A 27,282-nucleotide genomic window follows, 5' to 3' on the forward strand; every position below is an offset into this window, starting at 1 on the left:
GTGCAAAGTGGGATAAGTGGCGTCCATCATATCAAAGCTGACTTTTGAGGTAGTTTATTCAAATGTGATGAGAATCGTAATATTTTATCAAAATTTCATCAAAAATTGAATCCAACGTTCTATATTTACTCCATTACAATCAGATTTCTGTCATAGTTTGTTTTGAAGTAGGTTAAACTCAGTTTACTCTCTAGAGGCTCGAACCAACACAATCGTGATTAAATAGGTGTGTTATTAATCGACTGTGAACCGGTCCTGAGATTCTCTTTCACTTTGGATCTGTAGCCTGTCAGGAGGGGTTAGGTGATGGTATGATTTGTCACAGCGTTGGCTCCATATGGGAGGAACAGCACTACGACGGCTGCTTCAAGAAACAGTGCTCAAAGGACCAGGTGCAGGAGAACAAATACATCACCACCATCATAGGCTCAGGTAAGCAGTTCAACATGTCACCACTATTTTAGGCTCAGGTAACCTGTTCAACATGTCACCACTATCGTACGATCACATAAACTTCCCATGAAATAGATGGAAGGACGATAATGCATTGCATGACATGTCATGTGTCATTAGATTTTGTAATCAAAAGACTAAATAAACATGAAGGATTTCTTATTATGTTGATATTTCTTGAACATGTGACGCCTCAATATCACACACACTGATCACACATTTACCTACTTGTAGTAGATTTGAATACATATACTGTTAAGATATAATTAACGAACTATCTTGATATTGATAGCATTATTTTCTTACAAGATAACCTTCTCGAATACTTTTTATCATGAATCTTTGTCTTGTGTTTCCATTAGCATGTCGGGATGCCTATGGCGCTTGTCGGCCAGTGGGATCCACCGGTTTTTCTGCCTATGTTAACGGTCAGCTTAATGATGACTGCAAGTGTTCAGCCGTGGATGGAGATGTTAAGACAGTCAAATACGAATGTGGTGGTCCAGAACCAATCATGTGTCAACAAGATTGTTGAATGTTTGTTTTGTGATTTCAAATAAAAATAATAAGTTTTGTTCTTTTTTGTTTTTGTTGTACATGGGTAATACCATTACTAATATTGATGACATTAGTATTAGTAATGATAACATGTCGCTGGAGTTTGGTGCTCAATCTATAAGATAAGTCAGTCAAAAAGAAAACCGATTCCCTGGTCTTAGAAATGGGATGAAGGGGGGGGGGGGGTAGACTTCGATTGATTGATTGTAATCATTGTATATTGTTTAACGTCTCACTTAAGAATCTTTCACTCTTGGATATGCATAATTTAGGCCTATCCTCGGCATTTATACAGTCCTTGAGCAGGAAGGATCTTTATCGTGCCACACCTGCTGTGACACAGGGCCTCGGTTCTAATTTGCGGTCTCATCCGAAGTACTGCCCCATTTCGTTGCCTCTTACGACAATCAAGAGGTGCTGGATACCTATTCTAATCCGGATTCCCACGGGACTTTGAGAAAATTAACTCCAGAATAGATTACTTTATTCAACCAACTTGGGCCCACAGAGGAGCATCAGGATGCACACAGAAACATACGACAAAGGAAAACAAAGACAGTTACACTGCATGATGAACAGAGAGTTAGCCGTCAAATCTATCAACGCATGCATGAAATACACACAAAACATATGTTCATTTGGTACTCGTACAAGCATAATAAAACAGCAAACTCGGGATCCTCATTTGAACAGATCAGCATTGTTAAGCAGTACTAGCTTTGGAAAGGTTTTAAATATCTTATTCTCCGCTATGATTATTATATAGTGGATATTCGAGTAGAAAATGTAATTCATCCTCTGTTGAACCTGAGATACAGTGTTGACAGACTTTTTCACATCTAGGAAGAATTTTATTTTTACCATATTTATTAATTCCTCTTTCATATCTGCCTGTTTATTCCCGTAGGCAATGATTACTAATTCTGAATTTAGTGAGAATTACCCGATTGTCTTGAGTTTTTAGATTCAGGTATTTTTCAAAATTGAATAACTTTTTATACTGAAAGTATGTACTTAATTTGCCAACTCCTTGCATGTAACTGGTACGAATATTTTTTCCAAAAGTTTGAGGAATTGTTATGCAGTTGCTTTTTATGTACAATTCAAAGTTTTCTCTTAATTTTTTGCAAAGGGACAAAATGATATCAGGGCCGTAAATTAACCTTCAATTTGGAGGAGGCAGGAAATTAGGCGGGGGTCTGACGCTGAACAGACGCTGAGCACATTTTGTGCACACTGAACACGTTTCGTGCAAAATCCTTGATTCTAGGGCCTTCTAAGATGTTACTTGACTAACTCATTCTAAAAGAAAGATTTGGAATGCTTTTTAAGGGAGGTATCATGTTCTTAGTTATTGGAAACAACATAAATTCTAATGAACTTTAAATTTTAATTTTTTTTGGCTCAAAAGTTGGAGGAGGCAGCTGCCTCCTCCGCCTCCATGTAATTTACGGCCCTGGATATCTAGTTTTGTTTTTACTGTAGAATAATATACTAGAATACCAGTCACTGTTAATGGTGTTAGACCTGCACTCGTTGAAAGCAGTCTGTAATAGGTTTGAAGTTGGGTGATCTAGTCTATAACCAGTACATAAATGTTTGTTTTAGCATATCAATATATAATAGATACCTGCCCAGTTCAGAATAGATTCCTATATTTGTATACGTTTTAGACACCCCCATAATATATTTACAGAATTTCATATTTAGTTTTTCCACATCCCATTCTTTGAATATATCAAAAAGTGGGAGATTTCTTCTTTTCCAGGTAACATTAATAATTTTCCAGTTCTCATAACCATACAACACTATGGGTTTAATACAATGATCAAATATATGTTTTTAAAAAAATGTTTTTATAATCAGCAATTTTTATATCCCTGTAAAATTTTGAAGGATGCCTTTAATCGTTTTTGTCCCCCACCGCAACGCGGAAGGGGGCATAGAAATACCGGTGTCCGTGCGTGCGTGCGTCCGTCCGTCCGTTCCACTTCACTTTGCGGACGCAACTCCTCAGAAACCGCTCAACGGATTTTGTTCATATTTTGTAGGATTGTTAGTCACCATGTGCAATTGATCATATTTCGCTACCATTTTGATTCAACAATTTGTACAGGAGTTATGGGACTTTGTTGAATTTGTACGTGCTACACTATAGAAACACTAATCTTTGTGAACGCAACTCCTCCAAAACCGCTCAACGGATTTTGTTCAAATTTTGTAGGATTGTTGGTCACCATATGTAGTTGATCATATTGCACCGTCATTTTGATTCGACAAATTTTACAGGAATTGTGGGACTTTTGTGCTTCAACTTTTTTTGCGGCAGTAGGGGACTTGGCTATGTGTAGCAATCGTGTTGATATAACTATTTCTTTGCTTTAATAAACTTTCCCTTGTTTTCAAGAGTTAAACCTAGATATTTGTATTGTTTTACACATTCTATAACATCATTACCAAAGCAATGCTTCCTTCTGTAGTCTTCCCGAGTTGTTAAAAATAATTACTTTTGTTTTTTTATGCTTACTTTAAAAGATGAAGTTCTTCAAAACCATGCTTCAGTTTTAGACACATTTAATATCCCAGTCAGTGGATCGAATGAATATGAGTTACCGTACCTATACTGGATTCCTAAACTACACAAAAACCCTTACAAACAAAGATACATTGCTGGATCCAGTAAGTGTTCTACCAAGCCCCTTTCTTTTCTCCTCACGAAAATATTAACAGCTGCGAAGGAGAAACTTCAAACTTACTGTGCGACTACATATGCCAGAAGTGGTGTTAATCAAATGTGGATTCTAAAAAATTCTAAAGAACTTTTACTAAACTTGAAATCGCAGAATTTTTCCCAAATCAATAACATTAAAACTTATGACTTTTCAACACTATACACGACCATTCCTCGCGATAAATTAAAGACTAGACTTTTTGACATCATAGACAGTTGCTTCTTCAACAAAAATGAAAAACGGAAATATTCATATCTAGTGATCAGTTATTCAAAAACTTACTTCGTTAAACACCACTCTGATTCCACGCACAAGTACTCTGAAGTTGAAATAAAAAAAAATATGCTAGAGTTCCTCATTGACAGAATCTTCGTGGTCTTTGATGATCAGGTCATGGGCACGAATTGCGCTCCTTTGTTAGATGACCTGTTTCTATATTGATATGAAGCAGAATTTATTCAAAAACTTCTACGTGAGAAGAAAAAATCTCTCGCTGTGGCCTTCAATTCGACATTTCGATATACTGATGACGTTTTGTCTATTAACAATAATAACTTTCATTCATATGTCGATTTGATATATCCCTGTGAACTCGATATAAAGGACACCACAGAGTCGTCCACTTCTGCTTCATACTTAGATATTTTATTGAAAGTAGACATTAACGGCAAATTGACAACTCAACTGTATGACAAACGGGATGATTTCAGCTTCTCCATCGTCAACTTCCCACATTTATGTAGCAATATTCCATTATCACCTGCATATGGTGTTTATATATCTCAACTGATTCGATATGCAAGAGCTTGTTCTGCGTATAGTCAGTTTTTAAATCGAGGTAAGCTACTGACAAACAAGTTAATGGTACAGGGGTCTCGATTGAAGTCAGCATTTCGCAAATTCTATGGTCGTTATAACGATCTAGTTCGTCAATACAGCCTATCATTGGGTCAAATGCTGTCTGACGTGTTTCATACCTATTGTTAAGCCGTTCTTGGCACACTGATTTTGACTGCGGATAACTCCGTTTACCTAATCAGGATATAGGGCTCACGGCGGGTGTGACCGGTCGACAGGGGATGCTTACTCCTCCTAGGCACCTGATCCCACCTCTGATGTGTCCAGGGGTCCGTGTTTGCCCAACTATCTATTTTGTATTGCTTGTAGGAGTTATGAGATTGATCACTGTTCGTTATCTTCACCTTTCTAGACGCCATTCACTACAGTAATCGTGGAGGATATTTAGTTTATGTTGGAGATCTGATTTGGTATTGGATAGGTCATCTACATACAGAAACAGAACTATCATTTAAAATATTTGGGAGGTCATTTATATAGATTTTGAATAAAGATGGGCTAAAGACACCACCTTGTCTAACTCCAACCCTAGATTTTAAAACACAATCTGTCATTTTATCATTTACTTTGACACGCATTCTATCATTCTTATACATAGATTTGAAAGTTCTCTAAAAATACCCACTGATATCATATGATTGTAGTTTATACACAATGTCAACATGAGAGACTTTATCTATTGCCTTGGAAAAATCAACAAAACGAACATATAATCTCTTATTACCAGCCTCTAAATGTTTGTTAATCAAACATTTCAACAACAAAATATGATCTGCAGTGCGAGAATTTTTGGAGAAACCTATCCGTGATTTATGATTGATATCATTCTCCAGCAAGAAGTTGTCAAGTCTGCTGAACATTATTAGTTTAAACAATTTTCCAATACTATTATTAATATTGATGCCTCTGTAATTTTCTGGCGTATTTGAACCCACAGAATTGAATAGAGGACAAATAAAGCTTTTTGACCACTTTGAAGGGTACTTTTCAGATGTAAACACAGCATTAAAAGTTTCAGCAAACAAGGACTGATGAAGTGTTGTGATGCTTTTAAAAGTATTTCATTAGAAATATCATCTAATCCAGGAGCTTTCTAGGATTTAAGTTTGGAAAATGGCTTCTTATAATTCTGCTTTTGTAATTTTCTTGTCTATCAGGGAAAAATTGAAATTATCATGTTCCATTACTTGTAACTTTTCCTCTAGAGTTTGTTTGTTTGTTTGTTTTTGTTTCGTACATTGTCTGAGATAGTGAGATCTGGAAAATGTTGGAACCATGTATCACCCTTCGATACAGTTTTGATCACGGTCTATCTTTTCATTTCGCGGCTGGTTTACCAGGGACTCATTTGGGTTGTTAGACTCAAATTCATCAAGCTGGTTTAAAATGTTTTGTTTAAATTCCTTTCTCTTCAGTTTTCTTAATTTTGAATATTGTTTATTCAATTTGAAAAAAGAAACTCGCACTATCGAATCTTTAAGGAAATGAGACAGAACAAAGTGGTTTTTTTTTTCTCTCTTCATTTTCATTAGGTCTTGATCAAACCATTTCTTGTTTTGCATTTTACTCTTCTTTTTTTTCTTTAATGAAGCTATACAAGCCTTATTGTAAATCATGTGAACTTTGTTAGTGGCATTATTTATTCCGAAACTGTCTAAAGTGATTTCTTCATCCAAGAATTGTCTCCTTACAGGGTGTGCCAAAGTCTCTTGCACATTTAATGTACTGTTTGTATTTCACACAAAATCATGTAAACAAGACACATCATCCATTTGGTTATTCTCATAAGATGCTAAAATCTTAAAAAGAGTTTACAGTTGTAATCATAGAAATTTGCTTTAAAATCTGACACACCCATATAGCCTATAGAATAGAACAGAATTATTTATTTCCAATTTAGGCCAATACGCAACTTCCGAGATATCAGCTCTTCTGTGATGGAGGTACGTTCAGTGTTCTGTTGAACGCTTGGGTGGGTACAATGTATACACGTTGTATATAATATAGACTACCAATGTAAATAAAAGTAATGAAAGAGTAAATTTTGATTATATCAACCATTGGTATACATTAAACTGACCATAATATGTTTTACGGCGTGACCGTGTTTGAGGGCGAAGCAAAAAAGTTTTGGCATTAGTATCTATATCCAAAACAGGACAAAAATAACCCGAAGTTAGCACGCGGACGGAGCTGTATCAAAGCATCCCAATTTTGGACATTTGATCCGCCTATATATTGAACGCGGGAAATATAACGCAATCGATGTAAACAGTACATTGTGACGTCATATTCAGCGTCGTTATTTAGCAAATTTACAGCGTTTGAACCACAACAAAAAACATGGCGTTAATCGTGGAGTGATTATAGAGGGCGAAGCCCTCTCACGGCCCGAAGGACCGTGAGATCGGAGCTCTCCCTATAGGTAACACGTATATACATGTTTAAAAGGAAAATATATGAAAATAATGAAAAATTAAACCATACCTATGGAACTTGAAAAGTTTGGTACCAATGGCGTCGATTCGAATATTAGCGCGTGGACATGTATTCCTCCATTTTGAATCTCGTCTACCCTAGTTCACGTCGTTCTGAGATGTTACACATAAAATCCGTAAAAGCGTGTAAATCTTATTTTCGTAATCATATATAATCACTCCACGATTAACGCCATGTTTTTTGTTGTGGTTCAAACGCTTTGTTTGTAAATTTGCTAAATAACGACGCTGAATATGACGTCACAATGTACTGTTTACATCAATTGTGTTATATTTCCCGCGTTCAATATATAGGTGGATCAAATGTCCAAAAATTAGGATGCTTTGATACAGCTCCGTCCGCGTGCTAACTTCGGGTTGTTTTTGTCCTGTTTTGGATATAGATACTAATGTCAAAACTTTTTTGCTTCGCCCTCAAACACGGTCATGCCGTAAAACATATTATATGATTAAGGAAATAAGATTTACAGGTTTTTACGGATTTTATGTAACATCTCAGAACGACGTGAACTAGGGTAGACGAGATTCAAAATGGAAGAATACATGTCCACGCGGTAATATTCGAATCGACGCCATTGGTACCAAACTTTTCAAGTTCCATAGGTATGGTTTAATTTTTCATTATTTTCCCATATTTTCCTTTTAAACATGTATATACGTGTTACCTATAGGGAGAGCTCCGCTCTCACGGCCCTTCGGGCCGTGAGAGGGCTTCGCCCTCTATCAAGAATATATTTGTTTGAATTTGGCCATTAAATTAAATATGAAAATATTTTTTATTTATTCTCCTTTGTACGAGTGATATTTTAATAAAAATAAAATGGTGATTATCGATTTTTGTTTGAGCTAATTTATTATCAAATACAAATAAACTTGCTAATATTGTGTGTCCCTGCAGTTTGGGTGGTTAGGCAGCGATTAGTTAGAATAATCTAACTGTGTCTCGGGACAGGCCCTCACCACAGTTAGAATACCTCCCATATACCCGTAATGTAGCAGAAAATTGCGGAATCGCTCCAAAACGATTTTAAACTTATCAAAGAATAAACGCGTACATTTAAAGTTAAATTTATATACAACTAACCTCATTGGTAATTTGTAAGTCCTTAACACTGTAAAAAATCGTATAATAATATTGTAAACTCAACACTTTGAAATGTCACTTTTCTCGATTCGAACTGACTGCCATTTTACCGGAAACTGCCATCGGAACACCCTGCTGCATGCTGTTTTCCAAAAACGAACGCTTACCTAATTTGCAAATAAGAACGGCCCAAGTGGGTCGTTAAGATAACTTTCCAAATGCATATGAGTGATGTGTAACATAATTTTACCGAAACATGCACTGTGTGCAATTTTCATTTTGCTACATTGCAGGTATATAGGACGCATTCTATCGTTAAATCGGGTCCGTAGGACATTATCATTTTAACGATAGAACATTCTATCTAGGCAGCGATAAGCATTTGTACCCACCGCGTGTGGACGATAATATGTTTTGCGTCTCACTGTGCGTAAGAGTTCCACAAAGGGAAAGAAATAGAGGGCAACTCGGAAATTGCGTATTTAGGGTCTCGTGGGGCATGCCATACACTACTTATGATTAACATAATGACTATAAAACAAGTCTTAGTTAAACAAAATTCGAAAGTAAATATTACATCTATATCTGCAAGCATAACACCAAAAAAAAAAAAAAAAATTGCGGAAAACTGATTTGCCTGACTGAGACTCAAAGGCATTCATTTTTTTTCCCATTTTTTTTAACAGTCAACTACGTAGTGGTACGACTTAATTTCATCGTTCGCTTTCCTGTGCGCCATCTAGCGGGATTATTGTACAACAGACGGCTTCTATCTGAAATGTAAGCATGGATTAATGGAAAACTGAGTGAAAACAACAATAAACTATGGCTGCTGGTCCGATAGCAGAGCGTAATCAAGGTTTGTTTTGTTAACTTTTCACCCATTGATGGAAAATGATATTGTTGTTGTACATTTTTGTTTTCTCTAGACGTTGCAGTAACGCTGGTCAGCTCGAATTTTCTCAATTTATGTTGATCGTGAAAAGATTATTAATTTTTTTGCTTGTACGACTGTTCAAACTTCACATGAATAAATTTGTTATGTCCAAGGATGATTTGGTTTTCCCTTCATTTCTTGTGAACTTTGTGGATGTACACACGGGCCAATTGAACAAGTTGGGAACACTTCCCTTAAGGTGGGTCCTTAGTCCTGGATTTTTGGGGTTTAGGTAGCATTTTTTTGTTTGGAATCAATAAATTAACATTTAGAGTAATGAAAAAATGCAAATCAGTTAAGGATTTCCATAATAATTTTCATTACAGACACTACTGAAGTCATGTACCCCTATGTAGATTTTATGGAATTCATTGGAAACAGTTATTTGTCGTTATTTTAAAATAGAAACAACAAGAAAATTGTTTAATTGCATTTATTTATCAAGAAACATGTCAATAACTAAAACACATGTCATTTTCAATATGTTCATCAAGTTTTAGAATAATAAGTGCAGAATTACTGAATTAGCGTTATTCTCCAAAATGTTAAAAAACGAATAAATGTGGACACAATTTCCTTATAGCATGGTTTACATATCATTTTTTCTGTTTATATTAGTAGATGTACATCTATTATAGTTATTTATGAACAAAAATACATACCTTTCCTTAATAATTTCAAATTTATAGCTTCTAGAGTATGTATACCCCCATAAAAAACCGAAGTCTGGCACCATACAGCTGAGCTATTCAAAATCACTCATGGATTAAAATTTTATGTAATTTCACAAAAAGACACAGATAATGATTCCTTATCACCTTAGTAAAATGTTTGTGAAAATAAAAGGAAATCTATCGCATAATGGACTTGATAAATAATTTATTGAAAACGGAGTTATTGTCCTTGGATTCAATATTTTGAAACATATCATTGACTATTCAAATATGACTAAGACTTTTGAAATATTTTACGGCTGACAATTTTTTTTAAAATAACTATTGAAAAAAACTCCAACAAAATTTATGTTCCAGTAAATCATTGACTTTGCAAAATCTTATGACGTCACAGGACTGTGGAACTACGTTAAAGCGAGATATTCTCGCAAAAACGCGATTATCCCTCTTTAGCGAGAAATAAACATTACCATAAACAGGTGTTTTGGCGTCTTTATTGAAAATAATGGCAAATCCCGTGCAACATTGAATAAGTGTGACACACACTCAACATGAAGCGAATTGTTTCTATGAAATTGACAACATAGTCAAAGTAAGAGAGAAGCAGTCTGAAATCCAATACACATCATGAGTGTTTTTGTTTTGATTAATATATTTGCAGAAGCATCACACATTTTAGCACATTTTCTTCTTTTCACGTGAAACACGAAGAGATGTATTCCACGGGGGGTTTTCTCGGTTGTACGGGATATATTTACTCTCGCTAGAGAGGGATAATCGCGTTTTAGCAAGAATATCTTGCTATAGGGGAAGTGTTCCCAACCTTTTGAATAGTATGTAGCCTAGCTGCAATCACAGGGTTTTGACACAATATGAGCAAATTAGTATAAATACTAATAGTATAATAGTGAGAAGGGAACTAACAAAGCAACCATGAATTCTCGGTTGCCCACTTCAAACTCTCAAAACTTCGGTATTAATCGTGATAATGCATAAAAAGTTTTCCCAGTTCAAAGTCAGAGTATTGTTCTGTTTTATTATACAAAAATCGTTTACCTGACTTCACAGGAACTTTGAAAAAATAAGTCCAACTTCCGAGAATTAGGTCGCCGTCGTTAACCCTACACCATTTTCTTCATTATGTTGGATTTTATGCATTTGTCATCCATTGCAGTCCAACCAGAGCTCCAGATAATTTTTTGCCACAAAGAGTATTTACCCCCTGATTTTCAAATCAATGAGTATTTTGCTTTTCAGAAAAATTCAAAAGTGTATTTTGTTAATTTACTGATTATCTTTGCTCTTTTGCACAGAAGATGTCACCAGATAAACGATACTTCTTCCATTAAACTTTAACTTTATACTAAAAGGCCGCTCCAGCTATTTACGGGGGAAATCCTTTGTAGTTCTTTTTATTAAAACTATTCATTGTCATTGGGAATTTGATATTGATCAATGATGCATTAAATTTGAATATATCAGACACTCAGTCACATGATTATGATCCAATTCTGTATAATATTCGTCCACGATTGATAATACAATTTTTTCTGTGCTTTCGACTGCACACTAACTCTTTAAGAAAGAAAGTATAACAAGTAGGCCTATATAATAGTGTTTTGAGTTAACTCTTCCAATTTTTCAAAATTGTGATTGTCATCAAAACGTATTACATAGCACTAAATATCATGTATGATCAAGCCCTGGGCTAACCTCAATTCATATGAATAAATAATTCATATTTATATCATACTACATGTATCACAAATACGCGGACTAATACGCATTACTTTGGGAGTGTAAAGCGTATTTACATTCGCTAATGCGTAATTGTACACATGATTTTCAACTTAAATGCGTATTTGGTGAAATTTAATGAGTATTTACGCTGATACACACCTTATCTGGAACTCTGTCCAACTTGGAATTACCGTTTAAAATATAGCTACTTGTGGTCACCCTCACAATATCTGAATGAATGTTGATTGTCTGTTTCAGCAGATCAGATTAGTTTTCACCTGCTATTAGCCTCCGAATTCAAATGAGTCAACCATATTGAAACTTTAAATTTCCGGTGAAGATCCGCAGCAATAGTAGTAATATTGTCCAATTGTTTTGCACCTTTTGAACTTGAGTTATTCAGTGCTGAACAACCACAATAGCCTTTGAGCAGGGAGCGATCTTTATTGTGCCACACCTGCTGTGACACGGGACCTCATTTTTTTGCGGTCCCATTTAGTTGCCTCGTACGACAAGCAAGGGGTACTAAGGACCTATTCTAACCCTGATCACCACGGGATCCATACATTGAAACATATAAATTTTGTATTTTGTTGTGATTTGAAATTCATGGGAATGGGGCACCCACAAAATCTATGAAAATTGAGCTTCCATGTATTGACAATAAACGTTTCAACACTTCACCACAAGTTACATCCCTTTGCCAAGTTTTTTCTTCTTTACCTTACCAAATGTAAGATGCTATTACTGTGAATTTTAGCTAATTATCAAGCTTTCAGACAAGTTAATGGGTTGTCCCACCCTGGGGCATTATTGCAGTTGACTGCAATTGATGGAAAAATAACAAATGTCAAAGCTACAGATAAGAAAATTAAAAAGGCTAACGTAGGGAAATACAATTTTTAATCTTTAAATGGCAGACAAGGGACATAACTTGTGCAAAGTGTTGATACATGTATTCAACACAGTGTTTTAAGCCATGTTTATTTTGTAGATGCCACTGTATATGTGGGCAGTTTAGATGACAAAGTCACAGAAGCAATACTATGGGAACTTTTTCTCCAAGCAGGGCCTGTTGGTAAGTTACCATATCATATACATATTTGTGCTTGGTCATTACGAGGGCAAGTCAATAAGTAACCAGTCTAACTTATTTCCGGTTGACATTCACTGTTTCTTTTTCGGTGTAATAGCCCTCTAGTGTGATGCACTTAGACCAACAGTGTTCAAGTGCCATCAGCCCAGAACTGAAAAAGTCAGGGTCCTTTCCATTGACCCACTCCTTAACTGATGTCACAACTTCTTCGTCAGACCGGATATGACATCCACAGATATCCTTTTTCAAGTTTGAGAATAGGAAGAAGTCGCTAGGTCAGGCGAATAGGCATGATGTGGTATTAATTCATACCTGTTTCGCTCTACAGCATCCACTGCAACTTTGCAAGTGTGGACTCTCATGTTGTCCTGTTGCAGCAAAACGCCTTTAGAGAGTTTACCTCGGCATTTTTCACGGATGGCTATTCTCAGCTGGTCTAGCAAGTTTTCATATAGTACGCTCCACTTATTGTACTTCTCTTTGGTAAAACATCCAACAATACTGTGGCCATCACCCAGGGTTCGAAATTACCTCATGTCCGTAAGTCCGAGACTAGTAAAAAACGTGTCGGACTAGTAAACTCTTTATAGCACAAGTCCATATGGACTTGTGAAAATCTGGAAATCAATCTTGAATTGGTTAAGATTTTAGCAAGATTTGTCTGAGTCTCTTATATATTTGAACTTATAATCGATAACCTGCATGGTTAAGTGTTTGCGTAACTATGACATCTTTTCAAACACATGGAGTGCGTTCGAGACAGCCGTTCTTTGAACGAGCACAAATTCCTTCTGATTATGAACGCTGAGTACGTATCACGAGTCTTGAACACACTTATGGACGTTTATAAAAGGATTAACTCTGAGGTTACTGTATGCTTCTGAAAATCTTAAATGCAAAATCGAGTATGGTGGTCTTTTTCTTCTGTAGGTGTCAGAAACTGAATTGTTTGCAACTGTGATGTGTTTTGTTTGATTAAATACTATTGAATATGAAATGAAGATCATTTGTTATGATATGCTGGACGGACTACTGAAATGCTTTGCGGACTAGTGAACGTCAATAGTGACTAGTCCGTATGGACAAGTGCTTGAAAAAGTTAATTTCGAACCCTGTCACCTTGCCAACAGATGGTTGCGTCTTCAACTTCTTTGGCCTCAGGGACCCAGGTCCTACCCACTGACAACTCTGAGCTTTATTCTCTTACTCATAATAATGAATCCAAGTCTCTTCTACAGTCACGAGATACAAATTAAAATCATCTTTTGACCTAAAACGCTGAGGGGACACGAAGTTGGGGAATGGAGAGTAAGTGAAGAGGGAGTTAGGAGGAAGAGAGAGGGTTGTGTGGAGAAGAAAAAAAGGGAGATATTGCATGATATGAGGGGGTGTCAATAAGTAACCAGCCTATCCCATTTCCGATTGACTGACATGGTCATGATTTTCATGCCTTGTTTCAATACATGTTTTATACCTAGGTACAACATTGCACGTGTATTGAGTCATTCTTTATGTCAAAAATGGCTAGTGATGCAAAGGTATGCTTTTCATCTAAAGTTGAGTACCATGCTATAATTCGGTACTTGTATTTAAAAGGTAAAACAGGCAAGGAAATACATGGCGAGTTAGCCAATGTTTTTTCGCTGGACTGATAATTATCAAGAAAATGTCGGTCCAAATGACCATTTAAAAATATCGGGTGTGATCCGATTATTTTAGAGCTCGGGTTCGAGATGCGCAAGTGAAGGTCACTCAACTGGGACGCAAAAGGCGTTATTATGTTGGACTTTTCATCCAAGAATCCGTATTATCGGTTGTAACTTGTGATTTGCCATCAATCTCCTTTAGAGTTGTAATACATGTATAGAATTGTATATATTGCCTAAGATTTTAGTAAATTTTTCGTATCTATATGCATTTTTAAATTTCATTTTAGTGAATGTTCACATGCCAAAGGATCGTGTCACACAGTCCCACCAGGGTTATGGATTTGTGGAGTTCATGGGAGAGGATGACGCAGATTATGCAATAAAGATAATGAACATGATAAAACTGTACGGCAAGCCAATCAGGGTCAACAAGGCAAGAAATTTACACGATAAAGACCATGAATATTATCAAACACTATAGCAAGCCAATCAGGGTCCACAAGGCAAGAAATTTACACGATAAAGACCATGAATATTATCAAACACTATAGCAAGCCAATCAGGGTCCACAAGGCAAGAAATTTACACGATAAAGACAATGAATATTATCAAACACTATAGCAAGCCAATCAGGGTCAACAAGGCAAGAAATTTACACAATAAAGACAATGAATACAAATGTATTACCAAACACTATAGCAAAGCAATCAGGGTCCACAAGTCAAGAAATTTATGCAATATTGAATAAAAATATTGAACATGATCAAACACTGTATCAAAACAACCAGGGTCAACAAGGCAAAAAAAATGCCATGCTAAAGTTATCTCAATTTTTGTCTTAATCATATACTGTCAGGGTTGCAAATAACAGTCAAAAATTTAGGGGCCATGTGGGCCCCCAATTTTACCAACATTACTAGCCCATACAAAAGTATTTTGAGGTCCACGGTTGCAAATAACAATTTATCCTGAACTTACTCATAAAAAAGAATAAAATTCATATTGACAATAACATGTTCTATTTCGATTGTATTCCATTTGAAGTTCATTCAGACTCTCATACACTGACCCTTCATCCTCACTATCATATTCACTTTAAGTCTCACTCCTACACTCTACTCCCTCGTTCTGTGAACTTTCATTCTCTTTTTCAGCACTTTCATCTACAATATTCTCTTTTTCCAAACTTTCATCTACAATATTCTCTTTTTCCAAACTTTCATCTACAATATTCTCTTTTTCCAAACTTTCATCCTCAATATCCTCTCAACATCAGTCCTCTCTTACTCTACTCTGATGACAGAAACTTATGGGAGTTTTTATCCTCCATCCCCCTAATTATTTGAATTTAAATTTTCATCCAACATTGATCTTTTGATCTCGTTCCTAAGATACAGGATAGTGATCCCATTATTATTATTTTTTAACTCGCTCCTAAGATACAGGATAGTGATCCCATTGTTATTATTTTTATCTCGCTCCTAAGATACAGGATAGTGATCCCATTATTGGTTTTTTTCCTCGCTCCTAAGATACAGGATAGTGATCCCATTATTGGGTTTTTTTTCTCGCTCCTAAGATACAGGATAGTGATCCCATTATTATTTTCTTTCTTTGTATTACTAACAGGCTTCAGCCCATCAGAAGAACTTGGATGTTGGGGCCAATATATTTATTGGAAACTTGGATCCTGAGGTGGATGAGAAATTACTTTATGACACATTCAGTGCATTTGGGGTCATCCTCCAAACACCTAAGGTTAGAATATCTCTAGATCTATGATATGTAACCAATTTGTATAAGCTATTTCCATCCTAAAGAAGTTGAGACATAGTGTGGTACTTATTTGAGCAATTGTTCCAAACTTCTCTGTAGGATTTGTTTGAGAAACTACTTGATGGTTTTTTTTTTTCACGATACTTGTTTTGCAGATCATGCGAGACCCTGACACGGGTAACTCCAAGGGTTATGCATTCATTAACTTTGCCAGTTTTGAGGCCGCTGATGCTGCCTTGGAGGCCATGAATGGACAGTTCCTGTGTAATAGAGCCATTTCTATTTCATTTGCCTTCAAGAAGGACTCTAAAGGAGAGCGGCACGGTTCAGCAGCAGGTTGGTCAACATAAAAATCATGGTGACAACAAGACACTTAGAACCAATAATATTGCATATGATGATCTATTTTTTACTAAAAAAATTTTTTTTACTAAATCCCCGCAATTAGCATTAGGAATTACTGGTATGCTGATAACAAAACAAATTTGGCTGTTGCTTCCATATAATCATGTTTCACTGTAAATATTTTATCCTTGCTAAATCACTGTGACATAGTTGAATGAAAATGTTTATGTGAAACCTGCAAAAAATGCTGTTGTATAATGATGGGAAATCATTAATGTCTCAGTTGCTTTCAAATTTTCATGTATGAAACAAGTCAGACAATCTTTTAGACCCATATTACCACTGACCACTGGTAATACTGTTGTTAATGTTTTATTTTATGCCCCCATAATGGAGATTCAGGACATATAGTGTTTGATCTGTCTATCTGTCCACAAAAACTATAAACTTGGCCATAAGTTTTGAATCCTTAGTGCAAGGGCTTTTATATTTCACATGTGTTTTCCTTGTGACCTTTTGTTTGATACCAAAATTTTTGACCTCACCTTGGAGTTTGACTTTCTTTCGAAAAAATTTAAACCTGGCCATAACTTTTGAAACTTTAGTGCTAGGGCATTTATACTTCACGTATTCCTGGTGACAAGACCATTCTGTTGGTACCAGAATGACTTTGCTGTCATACAGGGACGTCACTGTTTCACAAACACATCTTGTTTTGATTAGTGAAAAGAGATGGATTGTCAGGAATGTATTGCTTAAGAAAGATTTTGTACATCATTATAATTTAATGCTATTCATTTTCTATATGTAGTACAATGTATTAGATATTTGCTTCCTCAAAATCTCCATGGCATTTCAAGTTGACAGTTTCTCTAACTAGAGAGATGTAAAGAAGGATTTACTCATACAATGGGACCCTGTCCAAACAGATAGACTGTGGACAAATTGATCCTTTTATGTAGGTCATGCATTCGAAGCTACACAAAAATGTGAAATGAAAATGGTTAACATGTGATAATATAAACTGAAAAAAACTAAGAATGCATAGATCTGTAAGGACTGTTGTTTCTCACATAAAGGGAGTTACATCACTGGGTATTAGTTTTGAAATTTTATTATCATCACACTTTTATATTTCATGATATTAAACGTAACTATACATCATATCAAATAATTACCAGTACTGAGGAAATGAAAACTCTTTATCACTAAAGATTTTACAATTTAATGTTGCATTTACTTGCAGTGTATATTCAACATCATTTTACAGTAGATGTTTAGAATATAAACAGAAATATATGTACCTGACTGTGTATATATATTTCTACTTTTGTTTCTATTCTTAGAATGTGATGTAATAGACATGAAATGTATACCAAATAAAGATACTGATCATCTTGTTATATTCTATTCCAGAGAGATTTATGGCGAAGCAGAACCCTCTTTCCCTAACAGACCGCCCTCATCAACTCTTTGCGGATGCCCCTCCCCCGCCACAACAACCCCCAACGCAAATGGCCTCTTCATCTTTGGCTCCTCCTCCTCCACCTCCAGCCATGGGAGGCATGTCATCTATGCCAGGTAACCTCAGTGAATAGGAAAGGATGTGTCACACAGGGCTATCCGTGTATTATTTAGACCACCCTAAAAAGTTTGATTTGCCGTGATGTGGTGAACTAATCCAAAAATATGCCCCTCTCAATTTATTTTTTGTTCCATAGTAGTTTTTAACATAAAAACCATGTTATTTAAAACATGGCGTTGAAAGATGCAGTGGTTTCTAAGTGGGTTCAGTCATTTTGCCAGTGACCATCAATTTATTGCATTTTGATTCAGAATTTTAAATTTTGCTCTAATGTGTGATTTTGGACAAATTAAAAATTCCCAACCTATCTGCTCACTACTAAAGTGGTGAGTCATATGACAGCAAATTAAAATTTTTAAGGATGGTCTTGTGGAAGATCTGTTTGTGTGTTGTTTACATTCCATTCAAGAATTGTTTACTCATCAAGATTGCCACAAAATCTGACCTCTGCATGGAGTTCAAGGCCTTAAGAAATTACTTTATTATAATGAAACATTAATTGGCAAGATTTGAAATACCACATAGCGGTTTGGGTGTTGTTTTTTTTTTGCTTGGGGGGGGGGGGGGGGGGATTCTGCTGTTACATAGCTTTTCACCAAAATTTCACTCGCCAAATATGCATTCAATTGTGACTTCAGTATCTGCAAGAGAGATAACTCTTACTTGCCAGCCAAAATTTATTCAGCTAAAATTATTAGCATACCTTTGAGCCAGCAAATCGTCAAATATTAGACCCACACAAAATTCCCACTATACAGTGTTCATGACTGTCATCTTTTACAGTCAAATTGCTTGATGTCACAAATGAAAAGGGCAGGTATGATTCGGCATGGATGGCCCTGAAAACGTGGGATTGAAACTAGTTTTTGAAGTGAATGTCAATCCACATTGCAATTGCATATATCATAACCAATAAAATGGGTATCAGAAGCAAGCATGTGATATCTTCTCTGAAATGCATCGGTCATTAAATACTTGTAGTTATCTTCATAAAATTTAAAGCATTTGAATATCATGATTCTTTGTACATCACTTCATAAAAATAAAATAATCTACCAGGGTGGGTTTTTTTTTTTTGAAGAGATCATTTATTTAAAAATGTTTGTGTTAACTTTTTATAGAAAATTTGCAATGAACAGGAATTTAATTCAGCAGTTTATTTCTGTTGGTTTTACAGCATACAATTTTGAAAGGAAATTGCATTATTATCTATCTTCATTCAGTTGTTTTCTTCTATGTGTAGTGATTAGGTGGTAAAGGACACCTCCATTATGCGACATACTTCCTTTCAAGATAAGATTATCTCCACTTTTTAGCTCAAAAAGTGGGCTTTTCTGATCCAGACTTTCCATTGGCATCATCTTTGTCATAAAGTTTTCACATTTTCATCTTCTCCAGTACCACTGGGCCAATTTCAACCAAACTTGGCACAAAGCATCCTTGGGTGAAGAGGATTCAAGATTGTTCTAATGAAGGGCCATGCCCCTTTCAAAGGGGAGATAATCACAAAAATAGAGTGGGGTCATTTAAAAATCTTCTCAAGAACCACTTGGCCAAAAAAGCTGAAATTTACATGGAAGCTTCCTCACATAGTGGAGATGCAAGTTTGTTAAAAGCATGATCTTCTGGTGTATGTTGGGGCCATAGAAGGGGATCATAGTTATACATGTGAATATATAAAGAAAATCTTTAAAAAATCTTCTTAAGAACCACTGGGCCAGAAGAGTGGAGCTTCACCTGAAAGCTTCCTGATATAGAGTAGATTCAAATTTGTTCAGATCATGGCCCCCAGGGAGGAGGGTGGGGCCACAATAGGAGATCAAAGTTTTTTTTTAATTCAGCACCTCTGGAGCATATTACGGATGGGACAAAAATTGACACATTTTCTATAATTTTCTCTATAACTGTATATCTATGAGAAAAACCAAATGTATAGTCATGTGGAGTAGGAAAGCCTCTACCAAAATTGTAAATTTCATGATCCCCGGGGTAGGGGTTCTGACTCCAGGGTTGGGTCAAACATGGCAGGTAGCCCATTATTAAAGTTGTATATTTCATGATCCCAGGAGTAGGGGTTTTGGTTCCAGGGTGGGACCAAAATCTTTATCATTTGAAAGACTTCTTTAATTCTGCTGATACTGTGTAAAAACTAAACGTATATTTAGGGAAAGCAAAATAATGTACCAAAAAAATTGTGAATTTCGTAATCCCATGGTTTTTGACTCTAGGGCAGGTCCAAAATAATCATATACTGTTGATATAACATATATGATATTTTGTAAAGTCTTTAATCAGTATGGACATTTTCAGTGACATTTATGTTTTAAGAACATATATTATTTTATATTGCTGCTGAATATTAGAATATAGCTTAAATATGCAGAACAGGAAAATTATTCTATATATTTTAGCCATTGGGGCTAGTGATACTTTTAACTAATAATCCTCAGGTGACAGTTAAAGCCTGTGAAACGCTTGTCTAAGAATCTGCAGTTTTCTTTATCCTGGAAGGATATGCAAATGTCCTCAAATTTAAGATTATCTTAAATTTGAATATGAAAATGAACATAAACATGAGTATTTCATTCACTTGTAATTTTCTCTTGACAGGAATGCCCCCGGGAAACATGCCTCCTCCAATGATGCCCATGCAACAGCCAATGCCTCCCCCTCCCATGCCCCCATCCATGGGCATGCCACAGTTTCCTCACCAGCAAGGTAAGAATTGTACCCCCATAAAAGAAAAAGGCATTCCATCGAACTATCCCAGCAGAGTAAAATTTATTACCATTTTTCTTGTGCATCTTGTGTAATTCTTCTAAAATATTGTTGTAATTCTCTTCACTTCCCCGCCCCTCCCACAACAGAGTTGTTATATGAAGATATATTGGAAGAACCCGTTTTTATCCTTCTGTTTATCATACTTGTTCCAACATGTTGTGTGCAAAACTATTACAGAATATAGAGACCTCTCACAATTTATCATACAATTTGCTTTTTCTCACAAATTCCTTGCTAGAAATTTGCCACTATATTTGTTGAAAGCAAACTTTCAAATCTTGCGACATTTCAAGAACTTTTTTTTTTTCTTATATACAGTGGAACCCCGTTATTACGTTCCCCCTTTAATACGTTAGTCCGCATATTACGTTGGAATTTCAAAGCACAAAACCATTTCTTAAACCTATATAAAATAGACCTCGTTATTACGTTGTCCTAAGATGCCGGGACTCGGTATTACATTGTAAAAATTCCGACAAAAACGTAATAAACCCCTAATTATTCAATAATGAATCTTGATTCTCAAAATAATAAGCCATTCACACCTTGACTGCCTGCGGCAGTCACCACGTAAATTTCCTGGTCTGTTTGGGGATTAGAGACGCTTGACTGATCACGCTTCGATAGATCTAGCGACATCAATTCAGGTGAATACCCCGTATCGAAGCCAGTGATAAACAATTAAATAATGTTTATTTAGACATTGTACTCTATGAAATTTACTTCATTTTTCATAATTTGATAATCGAAGAAATAATATCTCAACCACCTGAGTGTTCAGCATAGTGTGATTACCTTCGCTATTAAAACTCTATTTACGGATAGCTTTGGTACCAAACATGAAAGACAAGATTTATCGTAGCAATGTTAAAACCGCTTGGGTAACTGCTTGGACATAGGTGACTAAAGGTGTTCAATTAAAAAATTGTCCGTTGTTTGGACATGCATCTTGGGTGTTCGTAAATCTTGTCCATACATACACCAATCAAACTGTCCTGTGTTATCGGCCGATTCGTGCACGGCATTTACCTCAGTGAATATTCTAAAATCCCTTGATGCGCACATGATTTTAGTGCCATCATTTAGTGTTATAAATGAAATCTTCGTGCATCATTATATATTTTTTTTATGTGGATTGCGCTTAAATTGTTCTCCGTGTTTATCGTTGGTGAGAAAAGTGTGTAAGTGTTGGGTATCGTGTGCATTTTGTGTCTATAGTTTTGTTGTTTTTTGGGTGGGATTTTTTTTATTGTGTTGTGTATTGTGTAATTAGAGAACTTAATAAAACGATGTTTTGTTTTTTTTTTAATACGAATGTTGAATATGAACCGGAACGAATTATTGATAGAAATTTACATGAACGCATTGTTTTAAAGTTGAACAAAATGGCGGTCCAAACGAATGCAGAAAAAGCAACGTTTATCAAAACATCCTTATGTATCCTACACCAGAAATAAAGAAAAGGGATAAGAACATGAAGAATTACGGACATTAAAGATAAGATGTAAATAAAACAAAGTATCATAGTTTTTTAAACAAAGAAACAGTAAAGATATATTCACATACCCCTTCACGGAGTACCACTGACTATATACAATTTCCAAATGATATTTTTAACGGATTTCACTGGGAACGTTTATTACGTTGCCCCCCGGTATTACGTTATTTTAGCATGACAAAATGGAAAACGTAATAACGGGGTTCCACTGGAATTTATTCTTTTTCCATATTCACATAATCATCAGTAATAGTAATGAAGATACATATTAATCATTTTATACATTATCACACTCTTTCACACTACTAATTCAGCATTATTGGCTGAATACTTCTTATTCTAGGTTACAGATCATTATTTTCCAGTTTTCCCAAAGTTTCAAGAAATTAATTGATTGCCTTGGAAACTGTGATGTCTAATAATTAAATTTGTTAATAAGGATAACTACCTTATGTAAGAAATTGTTGAGATGTTAATTCTCTAGTTTTTACTTTCCGACAATGCATCTCAAAATGGGGGAGGGGTGTTGAAATACCTTAAGTGCAGCAGTAGTATTTGTAGGCCTGTATAAGTCCTTTTTAGGACATCAAGTCTTATGTTAGAAAGTCCTCAACTGCTGCTTCCTTTGATATTAACTAGATAAATTACTATATCAACAAAACTTGAAAACATGATATGGATCTTATAATTAGGCCAATTCAACTTAATTAGTAGATTATCATCCAGAGTCACCAAAAACTATGGGGTGGGTGGGAGGATTTTATTTTTTAATTTCTATTTTCTGAGAAAAATATTAATTACAAACGAGTATTTTGTCAACAGAAATGCATCATCTAATGCCAGATGGATATCAATCTATGCTTATTTCACAGACGAATTCCAGGTTAAGCTTTAATTTTGAACAAAAATATACCAAACTTCTTCAAGATATGAAGAACATTAATCCCTTCCTTTCTTTTACGCCCGTAAGAACGTGAGAAATTAAGAAAACCATATCTATTTTCTTCACGTGGGTTTTCACGTTGCTATACCGGAAATATAAACAAGTCAGACATGAACATTTTCCGGAAATAGCAAGTTTTGCAGGCGGCGATGATCTATCAATTAAGTTGAATTGGCCTTATGTACTCTTCAGTGACTCTTGATAAGAATCACAGCCTATCACAAACTAACCACAATCAAAAGGGGTATCATGGTCCTCAATGTCAATTACAATAGATGGAAAGATGTAAGGATTAAGATTATAAATTTGGAATTCAGCATTAGTTTTGAAATGCAGATATTGTAGATTTGCGGGGCTGGAGCAGACATGTAGTGTTTAATGCACTCAGGGGATACCCTACAGGATCTACTGGTCCTGTAAGGAGAGCTCTAGTTAATGTTATTTTGATTTGCTGTCTGATCAGAAAAAACAAATCACAAATTCAAAAAGAACTTGTATTTTGGAAATTTTCTGTGAACATTTATACTAGATGAATTTATTAGATTTATACCTGTCAATACTGTTACCTTCACAGGTCAGATGCCATATCATCTTCCTCCTCGTCCTGGGCCTCCAGGGATGCCTCCTGGGTCTGGCAGTCAGTCCCAAGCTCCACCTCCCCCACCCTCATCTCAAGCAGGTTTGTATAAGTCATACATGTACACTACAGGGAGAAAATCATGTAGCATTTACTATACTTTCCTACTATGTATACTGATAGTATTGGTAAGCTACTAGATTAATAAATGGTGTCTTTTTATGCCCCCTGCTATACATTGTTACAATTAACACTTACATTTTATCTGGTGTCTTTCTTTGTGTTGAAAATTATATATCAGTATCATGTAACATTGATAGTCTTGTGGTAAGGTGAATATCCCCAGCAGGACTACTGTGCTTACATGCTAATGAATCAAAGTAATCTATAAGCAAAAATGCTTTATATGATCATTATGTTTAAGGTATTGAACCCATTTGAACCTTGAAATCCACAAATTTTAAAACACTGAAATAGAAAATTCCACAAAATCAATATACTTTCCTTCAATGTTTTACACAGGTGAGTTCATGTGTATAGGGACATAAGGTCAATTCATTTGCACCTGAACTTTTCTAAAATGAGTTATCCCAATCATTTTGATATGATTTAGTTTGGCCCTATTTCTCTTGAAAAGATTTGTTTTAAGTATTCTGTACATTCCCATATAAAACTTTGATCTCCTGTTGTGGCCTCACTCTACCCCTGAGCCCTCTAAATTGAACAAACTTTGTGCTACTTGAGGATGCCTGCATATTGATATGACTAATAATGGTCCTGCTGTTCTTGAGAAGATTTTTAAAGAAGTTTCCCTATATATTCCTTTGGAAAACTTAAATCCCCTATTTGACATAAACTTTTCACAGTTTCATCTTCTTCTCCAAAGCCACTTGGCCAATTTCAACCAAACTTGGCACAAAGGGGATTCAAGTGTGTTCAAATGAAGGGCCATGTCCCCTTCAAAAGGGAGATAATTACAAAAATAAGGTGGGATCATTTAAAAATGTTCTCAAGAACCACTGGGCCAGAAAAGTTCATATTTACATGGCAGCTTCCTGACATAGTGCAGATTCAATTCTGTTAAAATCATGTCCCTGGACTAGGATAGGTCCACAATAGGGAGTCAAAGTTTTACATACAAATATATAGGGGGAAATCTTTGAAAATCTTCTTCTCAAGAACCACAGGGCCAGAAACATTTACATTTGAATAAAAGCATCCTGAGATAGTGCAGATTCAAATTTGTTAAATTCACATACCCCTGGGAAAAGGTGGGGATCAAAGTTTTACTTACAAATATATAAGGAAAATCTTTAAAAATCTTCTTCTCAAGAACCACTGGGCCAGAGAAGTTTACATTTACATGAAAGCTTCCTGACATACCATAGTGCAGAAATCTTGGCCACAGGGGGTAGGGTGGGGCCACAATAGGGATCAAAGTTTTACATGCGAATATCTTGGGAAATATTTTAAATATGGGCCAGGGTGACTCGGGGCCCATGGGTCTCTTGTTCAAGAATAAAATTGCCTTCTTGATTTCCGTTAATGAAAAATGCTCACACTGATTTGTCTATTTTGAAATGCTCTACCCGTCTCTGCATTTGTTCCTACCTGTTGTTAAGAGTCTTCCCCTCTTTATCCTTAACAGATCAACTCCATTTCTGATGTTTTCTAGTGAGAACCTGGATGTCATCAATAAGGGCTTTGATATTATTCTGACTGATTGCTTCTGCTTTTTCACAAAGTTTCTTTTGTCTCTCCATATACTGTAGGCCTCTGAGGCTACTTGATTTGACACTCTTATTTTGGTGTTATTGAAAGCCTCTCTCGCTCCTATTTTCATAAGTGTCTCTGAAAAGATCATTCATGGTGTTTCCACTTTTTGACTCCCAATTGATGTTTTACTAGCTGGAAATGTGTAGCTCCCTGGGAAAATATTGGGACCTTGTTTCATCGGGTGCCAGTGCTGTCATTCTCACTTTGTTGTTCTACCATCAGTCATTGGAACTAATATTAAATGGCATCTAGGGCAAAGTCTGAATGTATTGAAACCATTTTGAATATTGCCGGATAGATCTTCCCAGTGTAAGGTATCTACATTTAATCATGAATTTGTTATATTGTAGGATCACAGATGCCTCCTCCCCCTGGTGTTCCAGGAATGGGTATGCCCCCGCCACCACCTGGCATGCGGCCACCACCTGGATGGAGACCGCCCCCTGGCATGAGAGGTCCACCACCTCCAATGTATGGTAAGCACACTTCAATTTATGTTAATACAGGTATGGTCGATTTGTGTCTTGATAAATTAGTTTTGAACGATGCTTTGTACTGTAGAGAAAGGAAAATGTGTGATTGTAAGTTAATGCAAATTTACATTTATACACCAATATGTCTACTGGTATCTCCACACTTCAGGACATAATTCATATACTTTCAAAATGTTGCCTTCAGAGTATGTAATTTCTATGTGTAGGCCGTCCACCACATCCTGGAATGAGACCTCCTCCCCCTGGTATGAGAGGACCTCCACCCCCTCCAGGCATGAACCGGCAGGCTCCTCCCCCTCCTCGACAACCCCCTCCCCCAGCTCCGCCTGCCTCAAGAAGTTATTAAGCAACCAATCAGTTGAAGCCAGTGAGAAGACAGTTTACACATTACTTCATTCCTCCATGAAGACCATTTACGTCATGTTTGTCATTTAAATAAACCTTAGAAATTACTTTTCTTGTTTATCTTTTGCCTACAATACTTCTCAAAAAAGTTTGCTACATCTATACACGTACTGTATTGTATATACTCTACAAAAGAAATTTTCATCCAGATGCATTGAAAAGATAAATTTTACCCGCTTTGATTTTGCTAAACCTATTTTGCTACTTCAGCACAGTGAGTCAGTTTAATGCCATCCAGTTTTAAATTTGTTCATTGAGTATGAAATAAGCCAAAATAATAGGGGAGCAAAATTCCCCCTGTATACAGTATGCATGTAAATCCATCAATCATTTCTGTGGATTTGCTATGTTATTTAGAAGATATTCGAGATATAAGATGTATCGATATTTTTTTTAGCTCACCTGAGCTGAAAGATCAAGTGAGCTTTTCGTACCTTCCATTGTCCGTCTAAATTTTTCACATTTTCAAATTCTTCTCTAGAACCACTGGGCCAATTTCAACCAAATTTGGTAAAAAGCATTCTTGGGTTAAGGGGATTCGAGTTTGTTCAAATGAAGGGTCATGCCCCTTCAAAGGGGAGATAATCACGAAAATGCAAAACTAGGGTGGTTATTTAAAACTTCTGAAGAACCATTGGGCTAGAAAAGTTCAAATTTACATGAAAGCTTCCTGACATAGTGCAGATTCAAGCGTGTGAAAATCATAGCCCCCAGGGGTAGGGTGGGGTAACAATAGGGGATCAAAGTTTAACATAATAGTATATAGAGGAAATCTTTAAAAATACTCTTTTTAAGAACCACTGGGCCAGAAAAGTTCAAAGAA

General features: G+C 35.9%; 2 protein-coding genes across 3 annotated transcripts in view; both read left to right on the forward strand.

The window, feature by feature from the left end:
• Positions 1-1,029, forward strand: part of LOC125668828 (uncharacterized) — a 28,290-nt gene extending 27,261 nt beyond the window's left edge. Inside the window, exons 40-41 of the mRNA XM_056144766.1 lie at positions 286-432; positions 816-1,029. Coding sequence (XP_056000741.1) covers positions 286-432; positions 816-988 — 320 coding nt within the window. The 3' untranslated portion in view covers positions 989-1,029. The remainder of the gene's footprint in view (positions 1-285; positions 433-815) is intronic.
• Positions 1,030-8,849: 7,820 nt separating this feature from the next.
• LOC130054413 (splicing factor 3B subunit 4-like) lies at positions 8,850-26,507 on the forward strand. Of its 2 annotated transcripts, XM_056164110.1 has the most exons (10): positions 8,850-9,042; positions 12,529-12,612; positions 14,567-14,712; positions 15,909-16,037; positions 16,211-16,391; positions 17,817-17,981; positions 20,596-20,703; positions 23,782-23,886; positions 25,911-26,036; positions 26,261-26,507. In XM_056164110.1, exons 1-10 carry the CDS (start codon positions 9,009-9,011, stop codon positions 26,398-26,400), a joined length of 1,218 nt encoding a protein of 405 aa, XP_056020085.1. In that variant the 5' UTR covers positions 8,850-9,008; the 3' UTR covers positions 26,401-26,507. The 2 variants fall into 2 exon arrangements, with proteins under 2 accessions (XP_056020085.1, XP_056020089.1); XM_056164114.1 differs by lacking the exons at positions 8,850-9,042; positions 12,529-12,612; positions 14,567-14,712 and adding an exon at positions 14,863-14,922.
• Positions 26,508-27,282: the final 775 nt, after the last annotated feature.

This window comes from Ostrea edulis, chromosome 1 (genome assembly GCF_947568905.1).
Source record: "Ostrea edulis chromosome 1, xbOstEdul1.1, whole genome shotgun sequence".
NCBI lineage: Eukaryota > Metazoa > Mollusca > Bivalvia > Ostreida > Ostreidae > Ostrea > Ostrea edulis.